The 19,083-nt window shown below is 53.1% G+C and overlaps 1 protein-coding gene across 1 annotated transcript in view; it reads right to left on the bottom strand.

The window, feature by feature from the left end:
- The window catches only part of INPP5A (inositol polyphosphate-5-phosphatase A), a 134,192-nt gene that overhangs the window by 21,456 nt on the left and 93,653 nt on the right, over positions 1-19,083 (bottom strand). Inside the window, exons 8-9 of the mRNA XM_081158094.1 lie at positions 17,838-17,957; positions 7,722-7,806 (exon numbers count right to left, since the gene is read on the bottom strand). Of these exons, the coding sequence (XP_081014220.1) occupies positions 7,722-7,806; positions 17,838-17,957 (205 nt within the window). The remainder of the gene's footprint in view (positions 1-7,721; positions 7,807-17,837; positions 17,958-19,083) is intronic.

The raw sequence follows: 19,083 nt of genomic DNA on the forward strand, positions 1-19,083 counted from the left end.
CAGTGCCATCGGTCCTAAATAACAGAGCCTTGCTTACTGATGAAGCTCAGGCACCCACCTGGGAGGCTGCCACCTTCTGGGAGCAGGGGCTTGTCCACCAAACCCTGGAGACCCTGACACTGGGCGGACATTGCTCCCACCAGCACACCCTTTCCCATGGCTTCACCTGGGGCCCAGCGGTGTCCATACTCGGGACAGAAGCTGTTGGTGGGGCTGTAACAGCGTCAGCTGTTGGGTTAAAGAAGCAATGGCTGAAACCAGCATCATGCTCCCAGGTTCCCACTGCAAGGACATGCTTACTTTCTCTGTGCTGTGTGTCCAGTGGGAACCATGGAGGCCAACAGCTCGTGCTGGTCCCCGGGGGGTGCTGCTTGCCCAGCAGGGCTGTGGGCCCTGGATGGTCCATCTCCCCTTTCTCTACACCTGGGTCTTGGGGTTTCTCTTTCCTCCCCTGCCAGTGATGGCTGGGAGGTGAATTCTGCAAACCATGGGGAAAATGCTTCGATGAAACACCAGCCAGGCAAGGGCACGTCAGTGATACTCATTACTGTCCCTCTGCTTCTGTTATCCTGTCATTTTTGGTTAAATTCTAGCCGTAAAAATGTCTATGAATAGAAAGGGCGACATATGCACGTCTCAGAGAAGGATTTCTAAAGGTGGTTTACAGAACAAGACCAGAGTCTGTCCATAGGTTTTCCCTAAAACACGTTAATGGAAAATCACTAACTTGTAAATTTAAAGTTTTGAAATGACTCTAGAAAACAGAACTGACTCTGGAAGAGAAACACAATCTTTTATGCTACAAATAATTCTCCCAGGAACACTGAGCATTAGTGTAAATGTGTGTCCTGCTGTGTCGTGTAGCCAGTCAGGTCAACAGAACACTCTGCTGCCCAACGGGGCGTGCCTGTGAGCCCCAGCCAGGCTGCTGACCTTCTCCCAGAGTCCAGGGATTAAAAGCTGCATCTCGGACACGCCGGAGCCTGCCAACACCAGTACGTGGAGGTTCTAGGTTTAAATGCTGGGCACTGGGAAGTGGGCTCTGAATTAAAACATCAAATCTGGCAGACAGGCAGGCATTCTTGTCCCCTGGATTTCTGAGTTCTAGGAACATAAGACAAGCATTATCAGTCCTGGTGAGTAACTAATGTCCCCAGACATTATTTCAAGTCCTAAACATATTCAAGAGTAGACAGGACAGCAATCATTAAATGACTTAACTGAAGGCTCTGAAACGGCAATCAGTTAAAACTCTCCATGGCTGGGGTGGGTGACTTGCGGATCCGAGGGAAAGGAATCAGACAAGAGGATCCTGTTGAATTCTCTGACCCTCCCTGATAGGGTGGACACACAGTGTGCCCCAAAAAGTAAGTGCTCATCAGACAGATGGGCACCTGCCGCTGCCCACACTGCCAGCTGGCTGAGGTGAGTTGGTGCACCTAGAGGGGAAGGGCCACACCCCTGCTGAGCAGGTCACTGGGAGCCCGGAAGAGGAAAGTGGCCAGCACTCACAACAGAGAGGACAACACAGCTGCCACTCAGCCTGTGATGGGAATGGTGTGACTCAGTGACACGTACATGCACATGACCCCAAATGAACTCTGGCCAAGGTAGCAGCCCTCTTTCCTATCATACACAGGCACCCACACCTGTACATGCACATGCACACGTACACACACATTCATGCACGCATGCACAGCTTCTGAGAAGCGAGAGGGAGACACGGCTGCAGGCAAGGGCAGGGCCTTCAGCAGAGCGCAGCACCACAATGATTTCCTCAGTTTTCCGGATCAGGGTGATGTGCTTGATACAGACAAGGACCATCCTGGGAGGGACCTGAGGACCAAGGGCAAGCGGGGGAGCTGGCCCTGTTGGGTTGCACCCCCTGCCCTGTGGACAGGAACCACTGCTTCCAGCAAGACTGCCCAGGACAGGCACCATTCCTGTTACTCTGACTTCCCAGGAGGCCCTTCTATTGAGCACCACCTTTTCCAGAGAGTGTCCTGGAACCCCTGGGAGAAGGGAGACCCCTAAATGATTGCTGAGAGAAGTTCCGAGGGCCCGAAAGCGCTGACATCACTGGGACCGAGGGGTGGGGCCAGGGCCGCTGTGCCCGAGCCACTGGTAAGCTGGCGGCAGTTAATGAAAGGCGCTGTCATGAGGGTTATGTCAGCAGCGGAGGCGCCTTCTTCCTCTTTGTTTTATATTGTCTACTGTTTGTCCAGAACAACAACACGCCATAAAGACCCTTTCATCTCCTGAGGCTCTCTGAGCCCCTGCAGCTTGCAGATACCGGGCAGCACCCGCACAAGCATTCCCTGCAAACCCAGTTTGGTTCTGAGCAGGAAGCCATGTGGCTTTCTTAGACTTGTGTCCAGTAGGTGTTGGGACACATGCCACTGGCCCAGGACCGGTTTCCAGGAAAGGCACTGCTGTGTGAAGCCCCACAGTGAGGCCCCAGCAGGGGACCTGCTGAGCCCTGGTTTGGCCTCTTGAGAACATCCCCAGACTTCCACTGACACATCTGGGTTTGAGCTGGCATGTGCTAGGAGGTACAGACCTGCACAGGCAGCCACAATGGTGGTCACTGAGCGCCTGCCACCAGGCCTGGCACAGAAGATCTGCTATCAGCCCTAATGTCCCCACGGGGCTGTACTAACTCTGAGGGTGGGCAGAAAGCAGGACCTAGCAAAACACCAAGAAAAATGCATTAAAGATCAGTGAGCACAGAACTGATCATGAATCAGAAAATCTAGTTCCTATAACAGAGGGGAGGAGGGGGAAGCCACAAACGCTTTGCTTTTTTTTCTTTTCTATAATTAGAATGATTATTCTGACATCAATCTACTAGTTGGAAATACTGGTCAATGTTTATAAAGCAAACTTTCTGGAAGAAAATCCTCTAATAAAAACCCAGGAGAGTCATCATAACTAAGTTAAAATTACACTTCACTTTTGGTTAATTGTCACAGGCCCTATATCAAACAGACCAAATAAAGGTCTCTTTAGAACAGTAATTAAAAATAAATTAAATGATGTAAATTAACAATTCTATTGTTTTAAACCAAGACTCTTTTTAAAAACCAAGCAAATGAACTGACAAGTACGGCTTGGCCCTCCAGTAGCCCTGACCTCGTCCATTAGGACAATTCAGTTGGGGCCACAGACAGAAGACTGTCCGTAGCTGGAGGGAGGCTGCTCAGCACATAAGCTGGGCCCTGCGAGGTCACTATGGACCTGTCCACATGTCTCCCAGTTCAGAAAAAAATTCCATGACTACTGACATTTGCTGAGGACAGTGAAACAGGCTGGCTGTCATGTTTAAACTATGGCACTCCAGAGAACAGGTGACAGGCCTGCCAAGGCCTTATTCTAAGGAAGATTTTCTCCGGGGCATTAGGGAAGTTGGGTGGCATGTCCCGTCACCTGTCTTGTGGACGGCAAACTGCCCAGACCTCCTGGGCTCCTGATACCCACCACTCACTGGTGTGGCACTAGCTGAAGAACCAATGTCTGTGGGGGCTTCTGCAGGGCTCAGCCAGGCTGCCAGGCACATCACAACCGAGGAGTGGCAAAGTCACACCCTGTGCACAAGCACGCAGCCAGTGACACAGCCGGTGCCCTGCCCATGCCACTGTGTCCCCATGCTGAGGGGTCCTGGGTGCAGAGATACGGCTGGGGTTTGGTTCAACAAGGTGACCAGAACCCAGATGCAAGCCTGTACGTCCCGTGGTGCTCGATGTGGGCTTGGCCGGCATCAGCCAGCATGGGGGTAGTCTAGCTGGGGCGGTTCTCAGAGGGCTGACAGGGACGATGTCCCTTTCTGTTGAATGGGAGGCACCATGACATTTACAGTGCTTTTCTCATCTTCTTCCAAGGTCATAGGGTCAGTGCTGGGACCCCCACTGTCCAGCACTGCCCAGTACCCCTCCTGCAAACATAACCCTCCTAGACAATCCCTGCTTTTACGTCAGCTCCTCACAAAACCTGTTTCTTAACAGGCCCACCTGGTACCTGAATACGTGTACCTGTCAGTCACTGGCTTTTGAAAACGGCTGCCAGCCTCCAAAAAACGCATCCATCACCCTCACTGTCGGGTAGTAATGGACAGCAGGTGGGTGCTTGGCTGAGCCACGAGGAGATGGGAGCGCCTGGCACTGCTGTCACTCTTTGTCACTGCGGCCAGCTGAGCACCCCAGCTGCCAGTTGCCACTGCGCAAGGCATGAAACATACCCTCTGAGCAATCCCGCCAGCAGGACTGAGCGGAGGCTGCATTATTAATTAGCTCCATGATGCTCGGCCCCTGAGGTGGCACATGATAATCGTGTTTAATTTGTGTATGTTTTAATTACAGCTTAGGCAGTGCCAAGTATGATTACAGTATCACTTCTCAGTTCTGCTCAGCAAGCATGTTTGTATTAATTTGCATCTGAAATGTGAAGCTGCTGGTTCCTGGGGGATGTCTTCCCTATGCACACAGCGCCTCTTTCCCAGGCGGGTTCCGGACAAGACTGCAGCCACCCCATAACCTTCCCTCATCACAAATAACAGCAGGTTTCCTCCCAGGGCCACCGGAGCTCCAGAGCCTGACTGTCCCCCTCCCGGAGCCCGCCCTGCTCCTGCCACAGGGGGACAATCATTGCCTTTGACTCACGGCTGCCAGATCCCGCTTGTTGGCCTCTCTTGCTCTAAAGGTGGATTAACCTTCATGAATCATGCTAGAGCACCCAGGACCAGGGAAGCTCAGCTTGCCACTCCAGGTGGGGTCAGCAAGGAAACCAAAGTCAGGCTGTGGCTTCCGGTTGAGCCAAAAATGTAACCTTGACCTTCTTCCTCGAGAGGGAAGCCATTTGCCACCTCCAGATGCCGCAGCGATGCCGCATCCCTCTCCTGACAGTACCCTCAGGCCTGAGTTCCATGCACAATGCCAGCACTGGCTGGGAACTGTGTGGGCACCTGTCATGCTGCCCTGGGCCATCTGAACATAGTCTGAGGGTGACCCACCGGAGCTAAGGGCACAGACTTCCCCAAGAATGCAGGGGTGAGGTGGGGCCACATGGCCTTCTCCCATTCCTGGGACCCAGTCTGCATGCACTAAATGTGGGCATCTGAAGAGAGTGTCCTGAGAGGGGTCACTGCTGTGGGCAGTCTGCCTGCCCACCCAGCAGGAAAAGGGACAGTACCACGCAGAGGCTCAGGCTGGTGGCGGCAATGAGGAGCAGAGAACACTCTGAGCCCCTGGCAGGGTGGGACAGAGGGCTTGCTGCCCATACTCCAGTGCCCATCCATGGCTGTGCCTCCCCCATCCACACAACTGTCTGTGACAGGACTGCCATGCAGGGCATGGTGCTCTAGGTGACGCCCAGGCTCCCACCTGCCCTGACTCTGGGCGCCAGGATCTGCATCTCTAATGAGCTCCTGGGCCTCCAGCACAACCTCATCAGATTCTTAACTTGGAAGGAAATGAAAGGGGAAGGGAAGTGTGTCAGAGGCCAAGTGGAGAGCGAAGCCCTGAGGGTGGTGGCTGCTGCTGGCCACCCATCTGGGCCCTGAGTCCTCTGTCACAGAAACAGGATCCCTGTACATGGCTGCACTTCCCAGGAGAGAGGGCACTGGGTACACATGTTGGGATAGTGGGAAACGAGTTGGGCGACCAACAGAAGCAGTGTATTTTATTAGTGGGCTGCAGACCCACAGGAACACACCTTCCCAGGGCACACTGGCCTCTTGCAGTCACACCCATCTGCCCAGGAAGTAAGAAAAAGGAAACCCTGATTGTTTAGGTGAGTCACCCCAATCCCACTAGTGACCCAGGCTCTCCTGTCCCCAGTCCCCACTGCCCTCCACAGCTGGCGCCCAGCTCAGCATCCCCCCAGGGAACCAGAACCGGGCTGTGTGCACACCTGTGACAGTCCTGACCTCGGTCCGGAGCACTGCCCTTTTTTGTGATATTTGTTCTATCGGGAAGAAAAGGCCACTCATGAAACTACTCTGACCTTTTCCTGACATGCAATCTGCTGGGCGGCTCTGGATTGATCCAGCCTCAGCCTCTCAAGGCCCTTCTTTTCTTTTCAGAGAGGAGACCCTCCAGGTGAACAGAGGGTGGTTCCAAGCACAGCAGACCAAGTGGTCCCAAGTACCAGGCAGAAATGACCTGTGCCCAGGTCTCGAGATCTACAAATGCAGCTTTACAACCCCTGGTGGCCAAAGATTAATGGAGGAGGCGCCTTCCTTGAGGGCACTGGCCTCTGTGGCCACTTGGGCCTGGCTCTGTGGGTCCGAATGGTGTCAGATACCAGACAGATTTTAACATGAAAGGTGCGCTCCTGAGTTCCCTAAAGGGTGCAGGGCCTGAGGAACTTCGATTGGGTCCCTGATACCTGATTGATTAGCTCTTCAATTTCAAAATGAGGAAAGAAAACTCAGCAGGCCCAAAGGAAGAATTCTGTAGTTCCCAGTAGAGCTCATCTGTCTACTTGAGCACACTCCCTGAGATCTAGAGCCCCTGTCCCATGCTCAGAGGCTGCCCCTTGATGTCGGGGAGCATGCTCTCCTGGTGGATGGTGAACATTTACACCCACATGTGAGGCTGGCTTGGTGAGGTGCCACCAGCTTTATTAAATTATAGGAGAGGATTTCAATACAACATTATTCATTTCTGTCAACCAAGGGGAGATACAGGGTGATCAAAGCCTACTCGGTCTGTCTTTAAGAAATAATTTTCTACTGAAGACTGAAGATTAATGTGTGACGATACTTGTAACAAGACTACTAATGGGAAGATAATAACTCTGAGGTACTGCCTCTTTTTCATATTGTTGTTCCCACAGTGGTCACCACACACGTGCTCTGGAGTCTGTGCCAGGCGCAGGACTAAGCCCTTGGGAGGTTTGCCTGGCGTACGGCTGCCTGGCCTCCCTCCCGACACTGGCTCCTCCTGTGTAGACTCAACGTGGTGGGTCTCCCCTCTGCTGCTGCCTAGAAAGCTGACATCAGAGCTGTAGGCCAACAGTCACGAGAGCCACCTGCCCTGTTGTCCCAGTGCCCCTGCAGTGACCTCATCGCGGAGAGACAGTCCCTGTGCCTGGGCCACTGGCCTTGCTTCCCAGACAAGGAGGTGACATGCCAAAGTCTCAGAGCTGGGAAACAGCAGCTGCATTGAGCCCCACCTTCCAACTTCAACGCCATGAGCTAGTCATCAGGCTGAGGGTTTCCATATGCACTTGTTCCTCAGTGGGGACATCACTCCAGGCGCCCGAGGGGACCCTGGCCCTGTGGGTGCACCCAGAAGACACAGCCTCTGAGTTCCCAAAGATGGAGTGGCATCGATGTTTATTAAAGGAAACAGAATAACCACTTGGTAGACATGTGCCATGAGGAAAGCAACAGAGACACCGGTGCTGAGGGGCTAGGCCCTGGAGCTGCTTCCTTGTTTCTTTTTAGTGGTTGGCAGCTTCAGTTGTCAGGACAGAACATCCTGGCGCTTAGCAGCAGCTGACTTCCAACTGCAGAAGTTGAGGGACCCCCATTCACCTGACTCCAAGAGTGGCCTCCTTTTCTGATAGTAAGGTATTTCTTTATTAGGAGTTTTTACCATAAATATAACCAGTGGGAATGATGACCCTGAACTTGCCCATAAATGACAACACATCTCTGCTACCTTCCTAACACCACTGAACACGTGTAGGCTCCAGATGGGGACGGGGGCTGGGGGGCTTACCTCTACCACAGACTTGGAATCCAGTCGGAAGTTGAAGTCACCAAAGACGAAGTAGGACACTTTCTCGAATCGCTGGTCAATGATCCTGGGAAGAGAGAAGGAGACAGGTCAGGTTAGTGTGCATTCATGCCAACCAGCCACAGCATTTTCTACCGTCTCCCGTGGAAGGCAGAGATGCACCCCCACTTAGCAAAGTGACCACGGCCACACATGTCCGCCTACAGTGCGAGGCTCTCTCCAATACTCGTGTGTCCTGCCAACCTGTCCTTGTCAACTGGGCCAGGTGGCGTTAAAACCACATTTGGTGGGAACTACAGCCTGCACCAGGGAAGAAAGGCTCGTGCAAGGGTTCCCACGACTTGGGGAGCAGCCGGGAAGCTGATGTGGTGGTGCGTACAGGGACCTGAAATGGCAGAACCAGCTCAAATTGGCCCTGTCTTGTTTCCAACAAGACCTGGAGCCAGTTTACCCCACTCACTGGGGGTAACACTATGAACCCCTAACTGCCCCCCACAGAGCCACAGACCAGGACATACCCACACTGGAACCTGAGTGCCTTTCAAAAGGAAAGTCTGGTGCTGAAACCCCTTAACCCTGCCCAAGCACTGGATGGGGGGACAGATTTGAGCCCTCCTATCTCCTTGCTGGATGAACTTGCACACGAAAGCTCTTTCTTTTTTCTCAACAGCAGGTGCCACAGTGTTGGCTCCTAAGCTGTGTGCAGTGAGCCCTCATTCAGGAACAGAATGTGGGATGGGCTGGTGGCCTGGAGGGAGCCACGTAGGTGAAGCGGCCCACAGGGACCCAGGCCACCTTGGCCTCCCTTTGGATGGTCCCCCTCAGGTGGGGAGGGGCACTGGGACTTGCTCCGGAAGCATTTATGAATTATCCCCATTTGGACGTTCTGAAGTTCTAAGGGAACGGCAACTTCATCTTTCTAAGCCAGACACTGCCCGGCTTGAAAACACTTTCCTACGGATGTTAAGTCAACCACAGTGTGTTCCATGAAGATTTTCCCACTGAAAAGCATGCCCATGGGAAGTGTGGCCTCTGCCTCTGCCCTTAGACAAGCGAGCCTCAGACCTGCTCAGAGCCACACCCGCCGCCCTCCGTGCCATGGGCTGCTGCTCCCAGGGCAGGCAGGGCGCTGGCTACTGCTGATTCCAAAGCAGAACGAGAACCTCCGCTAGCAAGTCAATCAGCCGAACAGACATGTCCATGCAGAAGGAAAGGCAAATCTGGTGGCTTCACTGATACCCTTGCCAGGACAGAGCTGTGGGTGGGCTGCACAGAGACTGATTTCTAAGCTAAATGTACCAGGCAGGCAAAAGCCAGAGAGAATGTCTTCACCAGAGTTACTCAGAAACATCTAATCGGTTACCAGGGAACCCGCTAAGTCCCAGCCAGCCCCAGAATGCCTGTCAGTGCAGCTGTGTGGGGCATGAGCACCGTGTCCTCCTGGGGCAGGGGTGTGGGGGTGGAGGCCGCTTATCACTGGCTCGGCCTTTTCTAACTTGATTCGCGATCTTGAGAAACAAGAGATGAGTGACAGGCAGTACAGGGCTGGGTCGCCATCTCCTGCAGCGATGAGGACAGTTGGACTCCGCCCCGAGGGTCTGGCTCCCAGGTGCTGTCAGGTGGCCCGGCAGATGACCGCTCACCCGTGTGTGACCGAGAGGGTGGTCTTGCCACATTCTATGTAACATGTCCGAGCTGAGCGGAAAACGCCGATTTTGTTTTAATTTGCATGATTACCAGGAGGTGGACCATCCTCTCATGTACCTGCTAGAATCTGCATTTCCTGTTTCTACTTGTTCAGAGCCTGCTTTCTTTTTAGCTCTTTGCATTTTTCACTTTGAACTCCAGGGGTTTCCCTGTAAAGTGTGATGTTAACCCTCTGTCTGCTGCTGGCCCTTCGCTCTGTTTGTGCAGCAGCTCTCGTTTTCCTGCCGTGAAACAGGTCGTTCTCCAGAGGCCCTCCTGGCCCAGTTCACGAACAGCTTCCCTTCCCTCATCTTCAGGGCTCACTCTGCGGCGGCCCTCAATCCGTCTGGAGTCACAGTGGGAAGCAGGGATCCGAGTTCATCGATTTCTCGATGGTCGATTGAGCTGCACCATCTATTAAACATTCAATGCTTTTCCCCCTGAGTTTGTAAAGCACAAAATTCCCCAAATGAATTGGGACTTTTTGAGACTCCCTATCTTTTCTGTGGATCCTTTATCTATCCTGGACACTTTTAATTAACCTGACTTTATAGGGAAACTCTTGTCGAAGATTCTTTTAAAAATCATCTCGGCCATTTTCCTATTTCTCTTGCATATTAATTGCCCGATCATCTAGCTAAATTTCACGACAAGCCTTGTTTCCCTTTTTAATAAGGAGTTTGAAATAACATTTAATTATTACATTAATGTGAAGAGAAAAAACATTTTCACAGATTGCTATAATAGTGCAGTTGACTAGCAATTTCACTGACTTGTTTTAAAATTAAATCTTTCTATAGAAGAAAGACTGTTCAAGAACGAAAACATCAGAGGCATGGGCAGACACACCTGCCTCACTCAGCCCCATGGACTGGCCACCACCGTGTCCAGAACCAGCCACTGACCCCTCCTTCCCAGGAGACTGCCATTCTGAAAAAAATAAACTTTTTTTTCTGGAGTCAAACACCTTTAGAAGAAAAACATCCTTCAGAAACCTGTGTAGGCTCCCAGAAAGGTCAGTAGGAGTGTCCTCCCATCAGGGCCCTGAGGACATAGGCTTCCTGGTCCCCTACCTCATGAACATCGGGGATTAAGATACTGTACACAGAAGCCACACTGGAAATGAGGAGACAGTGATGTGCTCTGCTTTCTTTCACCAGGGACTGATTTCTGTTAGCTGAGACCACAGAGAAGCCTGTTGTCCCCTCACCTCAGGCACCTGTCCATTAGAGCAGTAAATTGCTCTAAGGAGCTTGCTCTACTTGGTAGGACAGCTAGAAACTCCTGTCCTGGGAATGGAGAGAGCTCCCGTCTTGTGGGATCCAGGATGGTTCACAGGTAAGCCAGGCCCTGGGGGCTACACAGAGGCTGCGTGTGTGTGTGTGTGTGTGTGTGTGTGTGTGTGTGCCCGAACGAGGAAGGCACACCGCAGCCTGGAGCAGGGCCTGCAGGAGAACACAATCCAGGGTGACCTCCCGCCAATGACACTGTGCTGCTCCAGGGGCATGTGCTGGAACTGGGCACTGGCTGATTAAATGGTGAAAGTGTCCAGCTTAACTGAGGTCCCCACTTTTGATGGAAAGGGAATTAAAGACCACGAGAAAATGTGAGCAGCTGACACCCTAACTATGAGTTAGGAAGCAAACTGCTACTTGGCTAATTTAATGGTAGAGCCCATTTTGAGGTAAATTTTTTTTAAAAACTAACAAATTTCAGATTTAACATCTGACTGAATAAACTTGAAAAACCTCTGAGTGTTTGGAGAGAAGACACTATGTTCCCATGGCCTGGGCTCTCCCACCTATAGGAAAGGTGCCGGTGACAGGGCTGGTGGTAACAGGCAGATGGGTTTCATCGGCGTGTCCAGAGCCTTGTAACACTGTCATTAAAAACCTAAACTTTATCATATTTCCGTGGCTCTGCTCCTCTTGATGTAATGGCCTGAGCCCATTAATAACAGTGGGTCTGAAAGGTCGAGCTGCCGGCGGCAGGGGGAGGGGCCGGCATAGGCCAAGGCAATCGCCTGAGTGCCAGGCCCTCGGCCTCACTTTTAATTTCAACAGAGTGCCATTTGGACCAGGAGAAAAAAAGCGTTGTTTTAAAATTAATTACCTTGTCAGGAGCTATTATGATTAAAAAGTAGGCGCACATCAATATCGGGTGCCTAATTCAAAAAGGGAATTACAAGAACAGCTATAAAAATCAATTTTTTGGGCCTTGAAAACGGAGTGTCTTTCTGTTTTGACAGGTGATTTCACTATGAGACAAACCACAGTGACACTCGCTGCGTCAGAGGCCACACAGTGAGCAAGGGGCTGGGACTCTCGAGGCTCGTGTGTCAGATTAAAGACCTACGATATGGAGACAACATCCCCATGGGAGTCACAGGTTAAATATTCAGAAATGACAGCATTTCCGATCGGTTGCCTCAGAGTGGCTGACAGTCGGCGTTTGTGAACACAGACTCGCCACCACTGGGTCTCTTACCCAGAAGCTGCTGTGGTGTGAAGCCTCTTGTCCACAAGGTGCAGGCCACCCTTCCCCTGACTAACACACCAGGGCTGTTCCTTTTCTTTCTGTCCATTCTTGTCTTTTAACTACAGAATGTAGTGGAGTTTGCATATAATTAAGAATCAATTAATGTCAGTTTTTGTTTCTCAGATGTGGTAGAGGCCACATTCCCTAATAATTTTTATTAGCAAAAACATCAACAATAGAAATTACTAAAACTAGGCAGAATATTTTAGAGTTCTTCAAAAGTTTCTCCTAATCTTAAAACGTCTCATTGACGTTTTAATAGAAGAGTGTGATAGAAATATTTTAAGCTGCTATAAACAAACTGACCAATTTACTCCACCTTCCTGGAAGTGGGGGGCTAGTTTTGTGCTGGGCAAATGCTGGAGTAGGCTCTGGCAGGGTGGGCCCAGCAGCCCCAGATGAACACCAGCCAGCACAGGGAGCTTGCATAAGATGGTTTGTCCTGAGGCAGAGGTGAGGAAAGAGGACCATGTGTGAAGGCAAAGAGGAAAAACCTACTGACAGAACCTGAGACAGTGTCAGCGTTAGCATGAAGCACCCAAATGCCCTTTGGTGGTCCCACTGGGTGTCATGTGCAGTCCCAACAACCAGTGAGCTTGGGGTGTCAGTTGCCAGCCCACTGAGTAGCCAGCAGTGTGTCAGAGCTGGACCCTCCGAGGTCCCAGCACATACTCCTACAGCCAGGCTGGCCAAGTGGCACCCGCTGTGCCCACCATGGCACTCAGTGCCCAGCCATGAGGCTCCCCAATCACAGGTGACATATGGACCTTCAGCCACTTGAGAGGGATCTGCCTGGGGAAGTCACAGCATCTCAGGCACAGCCACAGCCTAGATGGAGCAGAGCACGGAGGGAGAGTTGGGCCGGGTAAAGTTTTCGTGGTAAGGTATTAATTACCAAAATCCACAGGCGTCCCCATGTGAACTGCTTGCGTTTCTGAAAGCTCACCTCCTGTCTCGGCTGCTCGAGGCCTGAGGCTCTGCTATGCACTGAACTGTCCCCAAGTCTACATGTTGAGGCCCTGACCCGATGTGACTGTGCTGGAAATGGGCCTTTAAGAAAGTGGTTAATGTTAGATGAGTCACAGAGTGGGGCCCTGACCTGACAGAATTGGCAGCCGCAGAAGAAGAGACACCGGGGATCTCCGCAGGGCATGTGAGGACACAGTGCAAAGGGGACCCTCCCCGGATTTTAGCCCTCCAGCCTCCAGACTCCTGGGAAACGACTGTGCTACTTTGTATGGCAGCCGGAGGACTGTCGGGCTGTTCCCAGCTCTGGCCTGGGCCTTGCTCTCTGGTCTGCTGACTGCGATGGTCTCCAGCCCACATGGTTGCTTCTCGAGGTGGGGGAACCAGGGGCTGGGTGGGTTCAGGCCCCAGTCATTACGTCGGTACTTCTCAACCACTAAATCCCTGCCAACCTTCTCACACCCACGCCCCTGTGATGACCTGTGCCCATGAGAACCGTCCAGGGCAGAGTGGCTGGGAAGACCACCCCTGTGCACCCGGCTGGGAGTGTGCTGACCTTCGTCAGCAGTCGTCATTTTCATTCATTCTTTAAACAATATTACAATATTAGATACACTTCTTCCACTCTGAGAAGCACACCTCATGCTCTACCCGCCTGCCACCCAAGCCTGACGCAAGCACAGAAGACCCTCAGCCTCCTCAGCTGCTTCGTTCCTCAATATCTGGCAGGAAACACAGGCCTGACTCTCAGCCGAGCAAGCCCTTAAACCCTTACACACCAGCGAGCACGGGAGACGATGCTCAGCTTCACTGGTGCTGGGGAAATGAAACCATCCCACATTCCCCAGCCTGGTGTGAGCGTGTGCACCGGGTCATTGGAGGCTGAGGGCGCATGCCCAGCCACAGCGCAGGGCAGCAGGCACAGTTCAGCACCACTCCCGACATCGTCCTGAATGCCAGCAGAACACCGAGGACAGCCCAAAGCAGTGCCCGAGGAGTGAGTGGCACTGGAACAGGGACAGGACCGAGCCAGGGACAGGACCTGTGGAGTGGGTGCTCAGCAACACGCTATTCTTGATGCTGGAAAACATTTACGGCGGTTCTTATGGTGCTGATGAGAAAGAAAACAGACTGAGCCAACGTGCACATGTGGTCACACATGACAGCAGTGCAGAAATGTGATCCATGAGTGATGGAAGGACAGGCTCTAAATCTAGATGGTGAGGGGGCGGGAAGGACAGGGTTCAGGACAGAGATTACAGGAGCGTCGGTGTGTCCATGTTTCACTTCTTAGCAAAAGGGCACGTGAGACAGGCGGAGAGACTTGAACCTAACAGAGCTGAGTGGAGGGTCCATGGCCGTGGCTGGCACCGAGCCTCCACACTTTTCTGGACATGTGAATTCATTTTCAATAAATAAAATAAAGGATATATTACAGATACTATCGGTCATATGAGACGTAAGGAACAGTGAGCTCATTTGTTGGGACTGCAACTGGACTTCCTGTGTCCTAACTGGGCAAGATCCTGCCAGATGCCCTGAAACATGGTGGGGGAGCACTGGCCTATGCGACCCTAATTCCGAGCTGGTGTTTACAACCAGGAAGATCCGGGAAGTTGGGTGGCGGGAAAGAGAGCCCAGTGCCCAGGCTGCGGGACCTGCTTCTGCCTGGACCCCAGCCGTCTTTCTTTTGCTCACAAACAGCAAGTGAGTTCTGGGAAAGGCCTGAAGAGACACATTCAGGTTGCAGGGCCTTTGAGCAGGCTGACAACTGACTGATGACCGGCCCTGGGATGACAAAGGGGGCCGTGGGCGGCCGGCATCACATCGCCTCTCCCTGGGAAACTAATTGCCCTGAATTGTTGGCAGCAACATTATTTTTCTGGCCATCATCTCCTTTGAATGCCCAAAATGAGCATGAAACAACTCTTTTGACCGGACATAAAAGTTAAATGTCCCAATGTTGATCAAATTAACTTCAGCGCTGTGACAATGGACTGTATTTGTGAGAAAATAATGGGGGGACAAAGGGGCGCTTTATGCCAAGATTTCACAGTTGTAATGTAAAAATGTTTCTGTTGAACTAGGCCAGGCCACATCTCAAAGGGGAGACAGAAGAGCCCTGTCACTTGTGGAAAAAAAATCTCATTTCACGGCCGAAAGCTCCAGGAGGTGTCAGGAAGTCTCAGCCTCAGGAGGACACTGTGAGCTGAGGTCTCTGCTGCTGGTTTAATCCCCCAAATGCCCCCCAGAGCGCTTAGCTGTGTGTCTGGGAGGCAGGCTGATCTCCACAATACCCCTCCCAAGTCTCTAAGGTGGGAGGGGACCCCAGGCCAACAGAGGCCCCACGACCCTGGAGCACGGCTCAACTCCAAGCCTCAGCCTGAAGCTCTTCATTAATTGGGGGATGTCTTCTTTTTTAAAGTCTTATAACATGAGATTAAAAGCAAAAAACTCAAAAATTAAATTGTACCAAAAAAAAAAGATTATTATTTGTAATAAAAACCCCAGAGGAACTCACTGTCCGCCCTTTAACACTGAAAACCCTATTTTCTCACATCTCAAATAAGAATCCTTCCCAATCGGCCCAGGCTGGAGTGAGGGGCACTCTGGGTGCCATGCTTGTGCATGACGGCCATGGGCCCAGGGGCTCAAGGGCATGCACACCTGGCACCGCTGGGAGGTTAAACACTTCTGAAGAGTTTACAGACTTCAGACAGAGAGAGTTTGTCTCTCCATTTTTAAAATAAGCCTTTTATTTTGGAATAATCTTAGATTTACAGAAAAGCTGCAAATGTAGGCCTGGGTGCCTCTGTTTTAACACAGGGTTCCACAGGCAGCTCTGGGGGATGGGACATGGGACTTCAGGCTGATGTGCCACCTTCCCCAGGTCTGATGTCACCAGCTCATGGAAACGTGGACCCACAAAACTTCATGGGGAGATTAAGCTAGGAAGGCAGGCTCGCCTCTCGGAGCCTCCTCGCTGTCTTCTTGTGTCCACGGTCTGCAGACAATGCGCCCAGAGGTTCCCAAAGAGTGAATGGGGCACTGTTGGTGGCAGCGTCCATTCAAAGGGCCAGCATGGCATTGTCCTCCCAATCGGCAGAGCAGAATGCAGTCTGCTGGTGGCTGCCAAAAGGTTAGCAGCCCTGATGAAAGGGCGGCCCGGTATTCACACTCCTACAGAGCCGCCCTTTGTGCTGTGCGCAGAGGCCGGATCTGCGGCTGGCCGAGCCCCCACAGAAGTGATTCGTGGGAATGCAAAGCATAGGAAAGTGCCCAAACCCTAAAGCTGCTTTCCTCAAGGCTGCAGGGAAACGGGCAGTTTGGGGCAATGACACATTTTAATGCCACACCCCACTGACAACCTGACCACAGTAGCCAAACAAGACTGTTCACGGATCTGTCTCAGCCCCGGCTCCATGGGAGGTCCCAGTGAGTTGTGCAGCCCACAAGAACCTGTCATCCGGAAGACCGCACACAGCAGTACCCTGATGAGGTCCTTGTTCCTGGCCATGGGCTCGCTGTCCCAGGAATGGTGGCTCTGCCCACAGTGCCCCAGCCTGGTAGCTCTCGGGAAGACCAGCCATGGCCATTGAGAGGGATCACTGCCAGAAGGGCAGCTCCCCTGAGCCTGATGTCACCTCACCCTCCTTCTTTGGTGCTTCCTGAATCGACAATGTGTTCCATGCCAGCACTGCAAGGTCAGTGCCCACAAAGTGAACCTGCTCAAAGTAGCGCTAGTGTTTTCGATTCTCTGGGGCTTCAGCACAGGCTCAGTGACACCAGGGGCCTATATGCTGGAGGAGCTCCAGAGCCCACTGGGGAGAATGGGCAACAAAGGACTCATGGATGAGGTGGTCAAGGGATGAGCTATCCTGGCCCAGGGACACGGGAGCCACCATCACAGGTGGTCAAGGGTTAGCATGCTGGGACCAAGCAACGGGCCCCCAGCTCTTCAGTCAGGTGAAGAGATCAGGTTTGGGTTCAGGTCTGCTCTGCCCCTCCGTCACCTCAGGTCATCCCACCTCTGAGCGCAGCCCAGTCCACACTGGGAAGGCTGCGTTAGGGGTTGAGGGCTGGGCCCTGGTTGGGCAGGACAACCAGACCCTGCATCACACACTCCTACCTTCTCTGTGTGGTCCTGGCAAGTTGCAGCAGGAACCTGGCTGCTCAGACAGGGCATAGGCCCTCATCTCAGGGCCCCGGGATATGAAGTAACACAATTGTCACATACCCAGCTGATGGCAGCACAGGGACACAACCCCACCCTCGGACCCCTGTGGAGGGTGCATCCTGCTGAGAGTAATTCAGAAGGAAAGAGTCTGAAGTGAGGGGCCCCCGTGCCATGACCTACGGGGTGAAGCCCAGGGGGGAGGCTGGGTGCCGGCAGGAGGGCTCAAAAGGTCAGGGTCTGATACAGTGCCAGAAGGAGGTTGGCTGGTGACACAGGGAGGGGAAGGCACTCAGCTGGCTGGGCCTCACTGATCTGACTGTGCACAGCCGGGACCCTCAAGGGACCCAGCCCCCAGCCCAGCAGCTCAAGGAGCAGCAGGTGGACCAGAGCCACCGGAAGGTACCGCCTGCCGCTGGCAGAACCCAGGGCCAAGATGTAAATGTCAGATTCCAAGGTGCCCCAGCTGACAACCACTTCTACCACAGCACTGGGTACGTTTTCTTAGCTCTCCCACAAAACTGAAGAGAAAGCATTAAGCCAGCCACCCTAATGTCTGGGAAGGACTGCTGGAGCCTTGGGACAGGGGTTGGGACTTGTGCCGTATCAATGGGTCAACACTGACAAGTTACGTATTTTTGGAAAATAGAAAAACAAAATGAAGAAAAAAAAGTGGCTTATATGCGCAGTATACTCCTGGGAGGTGGGGGTGGGGCCACACACACAGCACCTACCTGTCGAGCACATAGCCCAGGGCCTTGTGCCGGATCCCCGCATACACAGAGGGGCTCGTCTCCCAAGCGACCAAATTGGAAGCGTCATGGAAAAGGTGGATGTTCACCAAGTCGAAGGCGCTGCAGAGACAGAGAAAGGAGACTCAGAGACAAAGGGCTGAGGCCTCGGGTGGGGTGCAGTCTCTCCAACGCCATTCTTGCCTGAGTTCCTGGGGGATGTGGAACAGGGCCTGGCCAGGGGCCCCAGGGGCTGCCAGTGAACAGAGCCACCTGGCCCCATGCTCCAGTCCTCAGCCGCTCCAGGCTGACCCAGAGCAGGACACACCTGCTCAGAGGACACAGGAGACCTGAGGTGTCCTCTTTAAACATCTTTGCAAATGCAAGATCACAGAGACTCTTCTCAAGCTGTCAGTGAGCCAGGAAGGATGAGAGGGGTAGGGGGAGAGGAGGGGCAGGGAGGGAAGGAGGGGCGGGGGGGGCCCTTCAAACTGAAAGAGGAGAGAGGAGGCCTCAGTTCCCTCAGCCAGCAGGTGATTTGGCCCCAGGTGCCCATAGTGCTCACTCTCCAGGCCCCATGACTGCGGGTCACTACATGATTCAAATCACTTCCAGTAAGAAGTCCCCAAGCTCACAGCCCAGGAAATGCTCAGGGTTACCCTTCGACCTCAGTTTCTGTAGGGCTGTGGTGAGGCAGTTAGCTCCCCCAAGCCCTGCGGTGTCCACTCCACAGCCACCCGCAGGGCTGAGACCATGAGGTCCCAAGCCCAGTGAGACAGGACTGACCATGGAGACCGAGGGTAGAGAACTCAGCCTCTCTCTCAGGAGGGGCAGGATGACCCCCACCCCAGCTCCTGTTGCCCCCCACCTTGTCGTCCCCTCTCCCACACTGTGGCCTGTGTGACTCTCGAAAAGGCTTGGAAGTGGTGACCTGCCACTCCCTGGATTAGATCACAAAGACTGCAGCTCTGTTAGGGGTTCCCTACCTCTCTGGGCCCCCTGCTCCACCTGCTCCAGCGAACACCTGACTTGAGCAGCCCCAGGGAGAGGCCCATGTGCAAATAGCAGGGTGGCCCAGGGCCCGCTGCTCCACCTAACTTCCTGGGCTGGGGTCACTGGCTGACCCTGGCAGCCTTATGGGGTGCCCCAGGTTCAGGCAGGGGGCATGGGCTCCAGAGCTGCTCCCAGCTGTGCCTTGCCATATATTCTGCCCAAACGAGTGGGGTGCACACCCTTGGCCTGTACAAGC

This window comes from Miniopterus schreibersii (genome assembly GCF_964146895.1).
Source record: "Miniopterus schreibersii genome assembly, chromosome: 14".
NCBI classification, from domain to species: domain Eukaryota; kingdom Metazoa; phylum Chordata; class Mammalia; order Chiroptera; family Miniopteridae; genus Miniopterus; species Miniopterus schreibersii.